General features: G+C 39.6%; 1 protein-coding gene across 1 annotated transcript in view; it reads right to left on the bottom strand.

Moving 5' to 3' along the window:
• The window catches only part of nphp4 (nephronophthisis 4), a 431,885-nt gene that overhangs the window by 316,691 nt on the left and 100,772 nt on the right, over positions 1-14,422 (bottom strand). Inside the window, exon 4 of the mRNA XM_043675534.1 lies at positions 3,784-3,848. Coding sequence (XP_043531469.1) covers positions 3,784-3,848 — 65 coding nt within the window. The remainder of the gene's footprint in view (positions 1-3,783; positions 3,849-14,422) is intronic.

Raw genomic sequence — 14,422 nt, forward strand, 5'->3', positions numbered from 1 at the left:
TGACAATGAGGTGGGATTTGCCAATGATGAATTCAGGGATGTGTGAGATAAAGTGAACATTGTGGTAATGAACACAGCGACAGAAAGTCTTGTTAGTCATGGAGTGCATGAAAGAAACCAATGCAGTAACAGATGAAAACCTATTCCACATGGGCCAACCAACGCAGCAACAGATGAAAACCTAATCCACGTGGGCCAATCAACTTATACATAAACATTTGAGCTGGCTTGGGGAGTCCAAGTGAAGAACTCACTGCAAATTGTTGGGGGCTACAGTCCATGTATCGTGGGAGAAAACCAAAAATTAGTTGAGCAATGACTGACCATTCCCAGGTTTAGGAGGGGACTCCACTTTTTCTGAGCACTGAAATGATCTGCATTCAGGAGAAATAATGCATTATTTGAAGCTACTGAGAAAATTCAGCAAGCCCTATGGCTTGTATAAAGCTATCGGAAATAAATTTTAATCTCAGGACATGGCACATTACAAACTTGATGGGCAGACAGAATGGAAATATGGTTATAGGAGAAATAATAATAGCAACCAAACTGTTGAGGTATATTCCTCAATGTTGAAGTGTTGAAAGGCACTGATTGCATACTTAGAGAATCTGAGCAAATCTTAGTAAGTAATGAGAGACCATTTACTTCCCACCAGGGCTTGATCAGAGGGAATTAGGATTATGAGTAATAGAATTGTACAGCCTCGAAATAGATCCTTCTGTCCAAATTGTCCATGCTGACCACCTATCCAAAATTAATCTAGTCCCATTGCCACCTGATGGCTCACGGTCTCTCTAAACCTTTCCTATTCATATACACATCAAGATGCCTTTTAAATGTTGTAACTGTACCAGCCTCCACCACTTCTGCTGGAAGTTCATTCCATAGACACACCACCCTCTATGTAAAAAAGTTGTTTCTTAAGCCTGTTTTAAATCTTTCCCCTCTCTCCTTAAACTTATTCCCTCTAGTTTTGAACTCCCCTACCATGGGAAAAAGACCTTGGCTATTCATCCTATCCATGTCCCTCATGATTTTATAAACCTCTGTAAAGTCACTCCTCAGCCTGCAACACTCCTGGGAAAATAGCCCCAGCCTATTCAGTCTCTGCCTATAGCTCAAACTCTCCAACTCTGGAAGTATCCTTGTAAATCTTTTCTAAACCCTTTCAAGTTCAACAATATTTTTCTTATAGCCAGGGAGACCAGAATTGAATGCAGTAATCCAAAAATGGCCGAAGTAATGTCCAATAGGACCCCAACAGGTCAACCCAATTCCTATACTCAATGCCTTTACCAATGAAGGCAAGTGTACCAAATGCCTTCTTTACCACCCTGTCTACCTGCAACTCCACCTTCAAGAAACTATGAACCTGTAGCGCAAGGTCTCTTTGTTCGACAACACTCCTCAGGACCCTACCATTAGTTTATAAATCCTGCCGTGATTTGCTTTACCATAATGTAGCACCTCACATTTATCTAAATTAAACTTCATCTGCCATTCCTCAGCCCATTTGACCATCTGATCAAGGTTCTGTTGTACTCGCCTGATAACCTTCTTCACTGTTCACTACCCAACGAATTTTGGTGTCATCGGTAAAATTTACTATCCATTCCTCCTATATTCACATCCAAATCATTTAGATAGATGGTGGAATATCTAACATATACTTTCCCAGTCAATCAAAGGACTACCCTCCCCACTGTTTCCACACACATATCTGAGAAGGAGCATAAAACTCTACCCATACTTGTGGAGTCCAAAAGTGGACTGCTTTGTCCAAAACTCAAGTGTTCGACCAATAAACATTGCTATGTGAGGAGAGTTGGCTAAGGCAGGTTGAGAAATTAAAATGCAAAGATTAAATAATAAAAAGGGAAACATGAGTAAGTGTTCCATAATTCTCACCAAATGTTCTGATGAGAAATAAAAATTTAACCAGTAAAGTAATTGATCTGTGGCAACATGAAGTGATTAAGGAAGTATTAGGTTGAAAGAAAAAGCTTATGAGGTTGTCAAAAAGAATAGGAGAAAGTGAGGACTGCAGATGCTGGAGATCACAGCAGGTCAGGCAGCATCCGAGGAGCTGAAGAGTTGATATTTTGAGCATAAGTTCTTCATCAGAAATGAGGGGATGGCCCAAGGAGACTGAGACATAAATGGGAGGGGCTGAGGAGAAGTAGCTTGGAATGCGATAACTAGATGAAGGTGGGGGTGAAGGTAATAGGATAGAGAGGAGGGTGGACCAGATAGGTGATAAGGAAGATGGACTGGTAGGATAGTTCAAGAGGGTGCAGCCGAGTTGGAAGGTTGGATCTGGGATAACGGGGCAGCAGGGAAAATGAAGAAACTGGTCAAATCCACAACGTGACGACTGAAAGAGCTTTACAAATGAGCTACAGATGATGAAAAAATTATAAATAATAATTAAAGGGGAGAAAGTTGGAGAATAAGGGTAAACTAACAAAAAATATAAAAGTAGACTGTAAGAGTTTCCACAGGTATATAAAAGTAAACATTGTGCCTCAGATGGAAATCCAAGATTAATTATTATGGGAAAAAGGAAATAACAGTTTTGGAAATATTTCTTATGATACTCCACAGTAGACGACATCAACAAAAATTGCAAACAAAAGGCCTACTGATAGTTCTCTTATTCTTTTATGCAATTTGGCTATCACTCACAAGGCCATCATTCATTGCTCATCCTGAATTGCCCCTCAGATGCAGGTGGTGACTCATGCAGTCCTTCTTACATAAAGTTGCCAGCCAACCAGAGACTAATAAAACTGCACATGCTGGAATTCAAGGTAGACAAGCAGGAGGCTGGAAGAACACAGCAAGCCAGGCAGCATCAGGAGGTAGAGAAGTCGTGTTTCAGGTGTAATCCTTCTTCAGGACTGAAGAAGGGCTATATCCGAAATGTCAACTGCTCCACCTCCTGATGCTGCCTGGCTTGCTGTGTTCTCCCAGCCTCCTGCTTGTCAGCCAACCATAGAGTGGCAGATCTTTTGAATGGCAGCTCCCCATCCCCAGGAGGTGGTTACTACTGCCAGAATGACAACTACAATATTCTGACTTGTCATCCATACCACAAAGTGACCCTGCCAGCCACAGGGCAAAACCAGCTCTGGCAGGATGGGATTCTCTAAGTGCCCATCAAGGGCTTCAGTTGCTGGAAAGGTGGGAAGACCATCCATTGGTCCACCAACTAGCCTCACACCTGATTAAATGCCATCCCTGTGCCATTGGATAGGACAGAAGATTCCACCCTCAAAGGCAACACTTTAATTGAAATAAATAAGCAGAACGTCTCCAAGGATAACAGACTATTTGAAGCAAAAGATTAGCTATTTGCTTGATCAAATAACAAAATTTGCATTTGTGACAATAAACTGGTCTGATTAACTTCACTTCGCAGGTCTGCTGATTAAATGTGAATTATTAAAATGATAAAACTTTTAAAAAAAGGGTTAAAAACATTCAATTTGCTGCTTGATGCTATAAAACAGCTTACTTGTTGTACATGTTAACTTTTATATTTCAACTGGAAGACGCTATACATGGGAATTTTAATTATAACAATGATTACAGCACAGAAGCAATCTGTCAAACCCAGGTTAAACTGTCAGGATAGACAGTTATAACAGCTTACTTTATTTTGCAATGCTCTGAAATGTAAACTCAAATGCTAATATTTTATGATCATGTATTTCATCCGCAATCTGGAATATTTCAATAACTGGACTCAGAATTCTGTCTTGCAAAAAGCACACTTACTTTCAATGGGGTCCTGTAACTTTGGATGCAGCAAAGCTCTTGGCGTACCATGATAGAGACTCAATCTGGAGTTTTCAGAAAAGGAAAAAAGACGACTGTTAACTTTTTCTTATTTTATTAGATTGAGCACCAGCTATTGGGTATAGCTTTATTAAACTTGTATAGAAAAGAATGTGATGAAATAAAGTCCAATTCCAGATGGTATTGATAAATGCTCCAAGACAATAGCCACCCATGGCAGACTCCAATTCTGGTATTAAAGAACTTTGGAATAGAACAGTAACTACATAGAGACAGCAAACCATCATATACACAGCAATAAGGGGCTGCACGAAGACGAGACAAATGCCATATTTCCCACAGGAATACAAGAATTAAATCAGATCGACTCAATCTGGATTAGCTGACTTTTTCCACTCTTGCCTTGAAGGCATAGTAGATTAATATATGATGGTGAAGTGGCAGAGTTTTCAATGTTCCTGTCGGCCTATTTTCCACAATCTGCCTGCCAATTTCAAATCAATTTCATACACAGGCGCGGGATGGGATCTTAAACCAGTCACTCCTTTCCATGACAGGTTTAGGAGCTCAGTCATTCTGAAAAAGATTTCTGTGGAAAAGAGAGTCAATTTTAAATTACATGTCAACTATTGTTCAGTCCTAATGTCTGAAAGAAGGTTGCTCTGCATATTTTTATATTAACAAAAATATTTATCAGAAAAATAATTCAAAATAAACAACCAGCAAATGGAATTTACCATGGACTGCAGTTTCAAAATTTTATAATCAGGTTTTCATCAATAATGCAGAACAAGTTTATTGAAGATGTAAAAGCATATTTGCCATTTTTTTCCTAAAAGTCATATCCCATACTGTTCTCACAATTAAGTTTTCTCTCCATGGATTTGATGTATTTAAAACACCTACTGAGTTCTACGCCAGCACATGGCAATCACTTGTTCACTAAATTAGCTGAAAGAAACCATTAGTAAGACATCTGTAAATCATCTAATAGTTACTGTGAACATGGTCAATAAAGTGAGATAGATTTAACAGTTAACAAATACAGTCCAAATGGAGCATTTTAAAATAGAGATGCGAGTTAGAAATAATTTATGAGAAACCAGGAAGGTTGATCAGTGTTACTGATGAGATCAGCTTTTTAAGCATTCAGCCAGAGAATTATTAGATAGCTTGAGGCCAGATTTTAAATAAATCAAAACTGATAAATTGACTTCCAAGTAACAGATCAAAGTTAACCACTGATGGTAATAGGCAATAACTAACCTTACTTTTGTCAAGGCAGAGATTTCTTCATGAACACTCTAATACTCAAAAGTTCCAATGAACTATATATATTTAAATGGTTCTGTAAAATTGATACTGGTGCACCGTGTTTTAAGCCATTATTTAAATTTAATTCCTGCATGCCATAATACCATCTCAATCCATGATGTCATTAAGTGAGACAAAAGGAGAAGGCATATATTAATGAAGCAGCACCTATGTTGTTGTCAAATTCAAATCCAATCTTTCAAGATCTTTCAAAAACCATCAGGAAAGGAACAGTATGCTACAGTTTAGGTATTCAATCTATCCTGTCACACAGTTGGATTTTTGTTTTTTTTTACGGTTATCCAAAAATTAGATTATCACATTTTTATAAAGCCAGAAGTAGAAAATGACATTGAAATGCATAATACTAAGAAACTTAAAACATGTTCAGGGAAAAGTCAGTACCCTGTACATCCAGTTTATAAGCTCGCTCAGTAGCCTTCTGAATAAAACGCCATCTGATGTAGTACTAGACCCTGCAGACGGACTGTATTTCCAGACTTGACTAGTTAGAATTTTTGAACTGTTTGGTACTACAAGGTCAGGGAGGGGAGAGACTTTTCACTTCCAAAGCTCTCCAACAGGAAGTACACATGCAAGTTGGCAAGGGTTCAGAAAATATTTACCAGCATGTTGCCAGGAATGGAGGTTTTGAGTTATAAAGATGGCCTGGGACATCTTTCACTGGAGCATTGGAGTTTGAGGTGTGACCTTATAGAGATTTATAAAATCATGAGGGGCATAGATAAGGTGAAAAGCAAGGGTCTTTTCCCAAAGGAGTGTGGCAACCCTCAATCTTCAGAATGGACCTGTTAAGAGTAGGTTGAGCTTGTTCATTTCTGTGAATAGCTGGGTTATCCCTCCAGATATGCTTCTAACACACCATTGGAATAGTAAGGTTCTCTTTTTGAGAAGGCTGGGTGCCTTTTTGAATTGTTAAAGGTTGGGGTGAACATTCACAAAATGTGTACAAATCCATTCATTGTCAAGCTCGTGTGAACAGTCAACTGACCTGTCGAAATCAATGAACAAACATGTCAAAAAGACCTGTCAGAATTGTTAAGAGGACTTGTCAAAAGCAACTATCAGAGGCAGTTACCAAGGCATGTAAAATCCCCGCCCCTAAATCCTTTGAAACATTGTCTTGAGTGTTAAGTAAACATTGCTTGCTATTTCATTCTCTGAGTTGACCTAATCGTGAGGTCTTGTGTTAATGGATTACAGCTATATGATTAATTCCATAGCCAATCATGCTAACAGTAGGGTGCCACCTTTTCACAGTGCAACTGACAACTACAAGCTCTTTGAAATGGAACTATGAATTCCAAAACTTGTTTTTATAAGTAACAGTGAACTACAGCAATTTTGTTTTGATGAAAGGCTTGGTGGAACTGAAAATATCTAAAAACCTATTTGTTTTTGTATGAACTAAGGTGTTTCATTCAATATAGTGAAGTATGCAATACACAGAACGCTAGGCATGATAAGTCCAAGGCAGAGGGTAATGGAGATCATGGGATGGCATAAATTGACACCAAATTGATTTTGGGATTACAGAGGGCCATGGTGAATGGATAGGTGCATAGGTTGACAGGAGATTATGAGGAGATACAGCTTGGTACCGGTAATTAATTGCATCACATGGCCACAGGGATTGTATGGGGTAGGAATGAGGTGGCGTGAGGGATCCACATAGGAGGGATATTTAATGGACATTGAGCTGGGGTTCCAAAGCAAGCTTTCTACCCAATCAGCCTCCAGTGCTCACACCCTCCTCATTATTTCCAGGGTTTTTCCTCAACTTCTATTAAGCTTGAGCAAATATTTTTAAAAGCCAGAATTTCAGAACCAGGAATTCTCCTGATTCTGTGCACTCGACTTGCAAAAGAAAGTCCAGGATTAGTTATCTTCAAGAATGGATAGAAAATAACGCAAAAAATCTATTACAGAATGACTAAACTTGGTCACAACCTATCAATGCAAGCAGTAAGTAATTTATTTTTGCTATAAATTAAGTGGCTCCAACAAATCAGTTAGAATCAGACCTAAGAATTAGCAAATTGTTTACCCTAATTGCTCTAAGATTTGTGACATTTTATGTGCTTTTTGTAAATTCAGCCAATTTTTACTACATTTCAGAAGTATATCATTGAGGTTCACTTTGAAATGCCAAGGTTCTGAAAGGTTCTATGCAAACACAAGTTCTTTCTTTTAAAAACTATATTTCAATTCTGAATTTTCAGAAGACTAAGCCTGATCACTATCAAATAAAAGCAGTTCAAGATGGTGACTCACCATCACCCCATCCGAGGCAATAGGCAGGAACGATAAATGCTGGTTTTGCCAGCACCACCCACATTCCAAGTACAAATATAAAAATATATTCAGTACCAGTGAACAAAACAACATACACCCAATCTTTCAAAATCATCTTGAAAATAAATTGTTTTTCTTTGTTTATGTGTTCATAACGTCAGAGGGAGATTTGGTCTGGTGGATTTACCGAGTCTGACAGGCTTAGTAAGATGTGATCGAACATCGTGACAGATTCAGACATTAATTTAAAATGCTTTAGATTAAGCTGCACGTATTACTTCAGCTCCCACACAACTCCATTGACAGCTCCCACAGCACTCAATGGGCAGAATACTATAGAGACAGAAGTGGCAAGTTTGGAGATATGATGTCCAAGTAATTAAGCAGGATTGTGGTACACCTGAACCTTATCCTGTTGCCACCTTTTCACGTCTGCTAGAAGTTCTGGGCAGGGCGATCCATGATCAACCTTCCCATCCTACTGCCAATTCAGGAATTGAGGTCCTTAAGTGGCTCATTAGGAACGACTTCAGAGCCTCACCTTCCACAGCTGGGATTAACTCATGGGCATGTTACCATATGGCTTGCACATCAAAGGGTGTTGGCAGGTTGGAGTGGGACTCCCTCAGTCAAAAGTAACTCAATCCCTGATTGAGGGACTACACATAGAGCAAAAGGCCCTCTGCTGAGATCCACATGCCTGCTCTTTGCTCTTCCAAACCCCATCACTACCTCAATAAGATTCCACCCAATGTGTTTTTCTTGGAAATCACAAGAAAGGCAGGAAGCAACAAAACAAGTCCTTTCTGTAAACTTTTAAACATATTTCAAAACCTAATGCATATGATTATTTGGTCAGATTTAATTCCACATTTTGCATTAAGATGCAATGTGATTAATATCCAGTAGAGCTCAATAGAATGGAACTAACAAGAAAAAATTTGGATTTGACCTCTTGATGTACACCGGAAAGGGACAAAAAGCAATCAATCCATCAGGGAATGTGGTTTGGAGGCCAGGTAGTTTTCAGTGGCCATGCCATGTGCGATCTTCACTGGTGAGCTTCTCATTCATACCAGCACTCACACTCTTAGTTAGGAGATTGTATGTTCATGTTCCATTCCAGACACATGAGCAGAAAGATCTCGGTTGCCATGCCGATGCAGTACTGAGGGAAGCACTTATATACAGCAGCTGCCATCTTTTAGGTTAAATGGCCTAGTAGTATTATCGATGGGCTGTCAACCCAGAGACCCAGGTAATATCTGGTGACCCAGGTTCAAATCCCACCATGGTAGATGGTGGAATTTGAATATAAATCTGGAATTAAGAGTTCAATGATGACCATTGTCGATTGTCGGAAAAACTCATCTGGTCCACTAATATCCTTTAGAGGATGAAACTGCCATTCTTATCTGGTCTGGCCGACATGTGACTCCAGACCCACTGCAATGTCTGAGGAGAAAGTGAGGTCTGCAGATGCTGGAGATCAGAGCTGAAAATGTGTTGCTGGAGAAGCGCAGCAAGTCAGGCAGCATCCAGGGAACAGGAAAATCGACGTTTCAGGAATGAAGAAGGGCTTATGTCCGAAACGTCGATTTTCCTGTTCCCTGGATGCTGCCTGACCAGCTGCGCTTCTCCAGCTACACATTTTCAGCCCACTGCAATGTCTGGGCAATTAAGGATGGGCATTAATGCTACTTGGCCAACGACGCCCTCATCCTGTGAATGAATGTATAAATAAAGAAAATGCAAAAACACAGTTGTCTGGAGTGTAGCAGGAACACCAGTGGAACAATATCACAGATATTGGAAGATCAGGAACAGGACAGATTCTAAGCAGATCCTTGTACAATCACACTAATCATGGGTCAAGGAGAAGGAGGAACTGCCCTTTCCATGTTTACTATACAAGATACTCTCATGCTTCTGGTCCTGTGACTGTAACAGTATCATTGTACATTTGTACACACAAAGTGAAATGTTTTGTTGCTCTGCTAGTTTCCCAATGGATTTAGCTAGATTCGCTACAGTCAGCACCTCTTCAGGAAAGGATTAAAATGTAACAGGAAACCCATTGGGTCTCCTCAGGCCATATCCTAGGGTTTGGTTGTGCATTTATTAATGAGACTCCTACTAAAGGATGACAGAAGACTTGTCCATCACCAGAATTAGAAAATCAAATTTCCAGGTCAGGAAGGTGAGTTCCTCTGTTTTAAATGCTCCCCTAAATTATTTACAAGCAAGTCAACTGTAATATAACAAAGTTAGTTACAGATTATTCTGAACACAAGTATACACACAATCATATTTTGCAATAGAGAATTACAGAAGTGTTGGTTCAGAAAAGCAAATATGATGAATGTTCAGTTGGATCATCTTTACTTCTACCTGTACAGCCTCATTCCCATTTCTGATCACACACTGTAGTCAAGAAGTGCAGAAAAAATGACAAGGTTTTCTAAAGGTACCAGGCTCCTCAGGAAGAGGGCCATTAATCTGCTCAACAAAGTATAAAAAGGAAAATATTAGAGATATGTTTGCATGCAGGAAAGAAGTCATTTATCACTGCCTACATACTTCATACTTTCACAGAAGCCTAGAGAAATCGTTACTAAGTCTGGTAAAATTCTGAGCTAAAATAAGATGAATTTGAATAATTTGGTAATTCAAACATTATAAAAAATGCAGTTAAATGCAAATTTGATACTAAAAGTGTTTATCTTATCTGATACAAATTAAATAACTACAATTAAAACTTTGAGTGCAAACGTTGAGATGTTAATACAGTCAAAGATCATAAGAATTCTTTAGGAGCAGGACTGATATGGAGGTGCCGGTGTTGGACTGGGATGTACAAATTTAAAAATCACACAACACCAGGTTATAGTCCAACAGGTTTAGCTGGAAGTACGAGCTTCCAACGGCACTGCTTTGGACTATAACCTGGTGTTGTGCGATTTTTAACTTTGGAGCAAGAGGAAGTCTTTTGGCCCATTCAATGCTTTACCATTCAATAAGACCACGAATGACTATGGTTGTAACTGCATTTTCCAACCTGCCCCCAAGAACTCTCAGCTTCTGTGCAGATTAAAAATCTATCCAAAGTAGACATGAATGTATTTAATGACCCAGCCTTTAGGGTTCTTTAGGGAAGAGAATTCGAAGAAAAACTACCCTCTAAGAACAAGAAGCCCCTTCACAACTTGAGCAGAAAGAAAATACCCCATTTTCATACATTTATTGATTCTGCATCAAATGAGGTTCATACAGATTTAAATCTAGTCATAGGGATCACTCATATCAGGGCGTGTGCACACTAGTTTATCTGTGCTAAATCTAACAGAAACATTTTACTTATCATTACCTCGATCAGTTTTGCATCCACATGGAATTCAAAAGGCAGTAAATATGAACCCAACTCTCCATATTCATTAAGTGGCCAGGAATCAAATGAAATACAACTCATACCCATTATATCTGAAATCAATTATATGAAAATCAGACTGTTTCTACAATGGGCGGGCAACTTGCTTCACCACATGTTCTCTATGTTCATAGAAGCCTGATTATCCCTTCCCTGGAGGTACTGAGGAAGGTGGCAAGAAGGGCAAATAATTGGGTGAATTAACCCTGGAGAGATACTCACTCCTGTCCCTCTCGCCCTCTCAGCAATTATGTGTTAGATGAGTAAGTCTACTGGGAACTTTGGCAATCTGGGGCATGGACAGTGGGGCGGCCTGTGAAAGACACCCCCTGCCCAATCCTCCACTCTCCCTGTATCTCCTATCCATGATACCCAAAAGAAAATTATCTACTTTCTCGCTGTTAAATCCCCTGATCCTGGTCTTCTGGCAACAATCCCTAGGACCTAGAAGCTGCCTGATTCTGATTGGTAAGTCCTACCACAAAAGCTGTGAGCCAATCATCAGAAAGTGGCTGACTGGATCCAATCCACCATCTTAAACATCATTCCACCTCCACCAATGCACTGTAGCTGGACTTCTTAAAAAGAAAACGACCACTTTTCACAATTTGAGGATGTGCCAAATTGTTTCCTTCACAAACTGCTTCTGACGTGTAGTCACTGCAACAACTCAATAAACACAGCAGCTAACATACTCACAATAAGATCCCACAAGCAACAATGCGAAAATCTGCTATGAGTGCTGTTTACTGAGGGATACATTTTGACCAAGCCACTGGGGAGAAATCCTCTGTTCTTCGCTAAAACAGTGCAGCAGAATCTTTTACACTGAACTAACGGCACAGGTGAGGCCTCAGTTTAACATCTTATCTAAAAGATGGCAGCTGCAGCAGATAAGCACTCCCTTCAGTACTGCAACGAATGTCAACCTAGCTCTTTCTGCTCATGTGCCTGAAGTGGGACATTAATGCACAATCTTCTAAATGAGGATGCGAGTGCTAGTAGCTGGCTGATATGGCTCCCTACATAACACAAATGATTTAACTCACATCACTTAGTGAGAAAATGTCACTTGGATCAATCATTTTTCTGTGGCTGAACTTGCTTTGAAGAGTTATTGTGTATCTTTATAATCAGATACCCAAGTTTTATTCCCCTAATTACTATTATCGACGTTAATTAAAACACAAACACTTGTCCTTTTTCCCAGTTGATATAATTTCCAGGTTGCAAACTAATTGCAATTGAAGTCACGTCTGCTCTCTATGAAATGTTTTGCAAAACTCTTCACTTGGGGAAACAACAATATCGAAACAAATGATTTGACTACTTAACTCATTGTTGTTCACAATGGGCAACTGATTGGTAAGTCCTACCAATCCTACCACAAAAGCTGTGAGCCAATCATCAGAAAGTGGCTGACTGTGTGGAATTTGCACATTCTCCTTTTGTCTGCATGGGTTTCCTCCGGATGCTCCAGTTTCCTCCCACAATCCAAAGATGTGCAGGTTAGGTAAACTGGCCATGCTAAATTGCCCATAGTGTTCAGGGATGTGTAGGTTAGGTGCATTGGTCAGGGTAAAACAGGATAATTGGGTAGGGGAATGGGTCTGGGTGGTTTTCACTTCAGAGGGTTGGTGTGGACTTGTTGGGCCGAAGGGCCTGTTTCCACACTGTAGGGATTCTATGATTCTATGAAAATTAGGAAGGCACAACTCGGTAGAATTGAAAGAATGCAGAGATTTGGGAGGCTGAAGGAGACAAGAAGGGACATGGACACAGAGGAACGTAAGAAGATGACTGGTAATTTTTAAGTCAGAACAGAAACAAGTGTAGGTCGGTAGGCAAAAGAGTGATGAAAGAACAAGAATTGCTGAGAGGTTTGAATGTGTATAACTTATTCAGATAGTAGATGGCAGTTTGGCTGGGAGTGCATTACAATAGTAAGTCTAAAGATACCAAAAACATGAATGAGGGTTTCAGGTGTGAAAGGATTAGGTATTAAACACAAAAGGTGTTGAAGGATGATGTTGTTTTACTTTTTAGCCATCACAATTATATGTACAATGTGATGCAGTGTCTGCAGAAGTGATCAGAAAAACTGCGCGATCAGTACCTGCGGAGAGCCACCACTTAGTGAATCAGAGCATAATTCTTCTGCTTCCTACTTTACTTTCACTCTGGAGCCAAAAAGACTGCATGAGCAGCAAGTATCAGGCTAGAGGCCAAGACATGGGCATTCAGCTGCCTCTCTAGGTAGCTGTACCTTAGGCAGTTGGGTCAACCTTATCAGACACGATTAGGGGGATTAAATAATAATTTGAACACATCTTCAAAGAGCTATCAAATGAAATTTGACTCTAAAACTGTTTTGTCTTAATTACACAAGATGGTTGGACAGATCAGCCTCCATAATCGCCCTCTGGTGCAGTGACAGATGTGTAAAGATCGCTGGAGACATGGGGGAGATGGGGAGCCAGCTGATTTAAAAGATCAATTTTCTTGTGAAACATTGCAAAACCTACATCCTGGATTTTAAAAACCATGAGTACAGAAAATATTATATAGAACATAAGGATGGAAAGTTCTGCACTTACTCAGCAGAACTAGTAGCATTTATGGAGATTAAATGTTTGAGGTTGATTGAAACTGAAAAAAATTAAACATTTAACAGGTTTTTAGTAAATACAGGGGCTAAGAAGAAGATAGCAGCAAAAGGTCTGTAAACTGGGTGGAAGTCAGAAGAGATCGAATGACAAAACAGACGATGTTAGAAGGCAAAATGACTTGCTAATGTGACTAGTAAAGAAACAAGAGATGGTTTTAGAAGCAAAGGTGAATGGGCAAAGCAGAATCATTGCATGGAGCTGCGGTCCAAATAAATGGGTATGGTGGTTATGACCTGCAATATATAAAGTATTTAAAGTAAATATATAAAGTAAATATATAAAGTTAAAGAAACATAAAAAGTTAAAAGAGAAAAATTATAACATAGCAAAGATAAGTGGGAAAACTGAGGACTGGGAAGCTTTTAAAGAGCAACAGAGGATTACTAATAAGGAAATACACAGAGGAAAAATGAGGTACGATGGTAAACTGGCCAATAATATAAAGGAGGATATAAAAGCTTTTTTAAGTATGTGCAAGGCAAAAAAAATGGTTAGGACTAAAATTGGCCCCTTGAAGACAGAAACAGGGGAATATATTACGGGGAACAAAGAAATGGCAGAGGAATTAAATGGGTACTTCAGATCTGTGTTCACTGGGGAAGACACAAGCAATCTCCCTGAGGTAACAGTGGCTGAAGGACCTGAACTTAAGGGAATTTATATTTGCCAGGAATTGGTGTTGGAGAGACTGTTAGGTCTGAAGATTGATAAGTCTCCGGGGCCTGATGGCCTGAATCCCAGGGTACTGAAGGAGGTGGCTCGAGAAATCGTGGATCGCTGGTGATTATTTTCCAGAGTTCGATAGATTCGGAGACGGTTCCAGAGGATTGGAGGGTGGCTAATGTTATACCACATTTTAAGAAAGGTGGGAGAGAGAAAACAGGAAATTATA

This window comes from Chiloscyllium plagiosum, chromosome 34, assembly GCF_004010195.1.
Source record: "Chiloscyllium plagiosum isolate BGI_BamShark_2017 chromosome 34, ASM401019v2, whole genome shotgun sequence".
NCBI lineage: Eukaryota > Metazoa > Chordata > Chondrichthyes > Orectolobiformes > Hemiscylliidae > Chiloscyllium > Chiloscyllium plagiosum.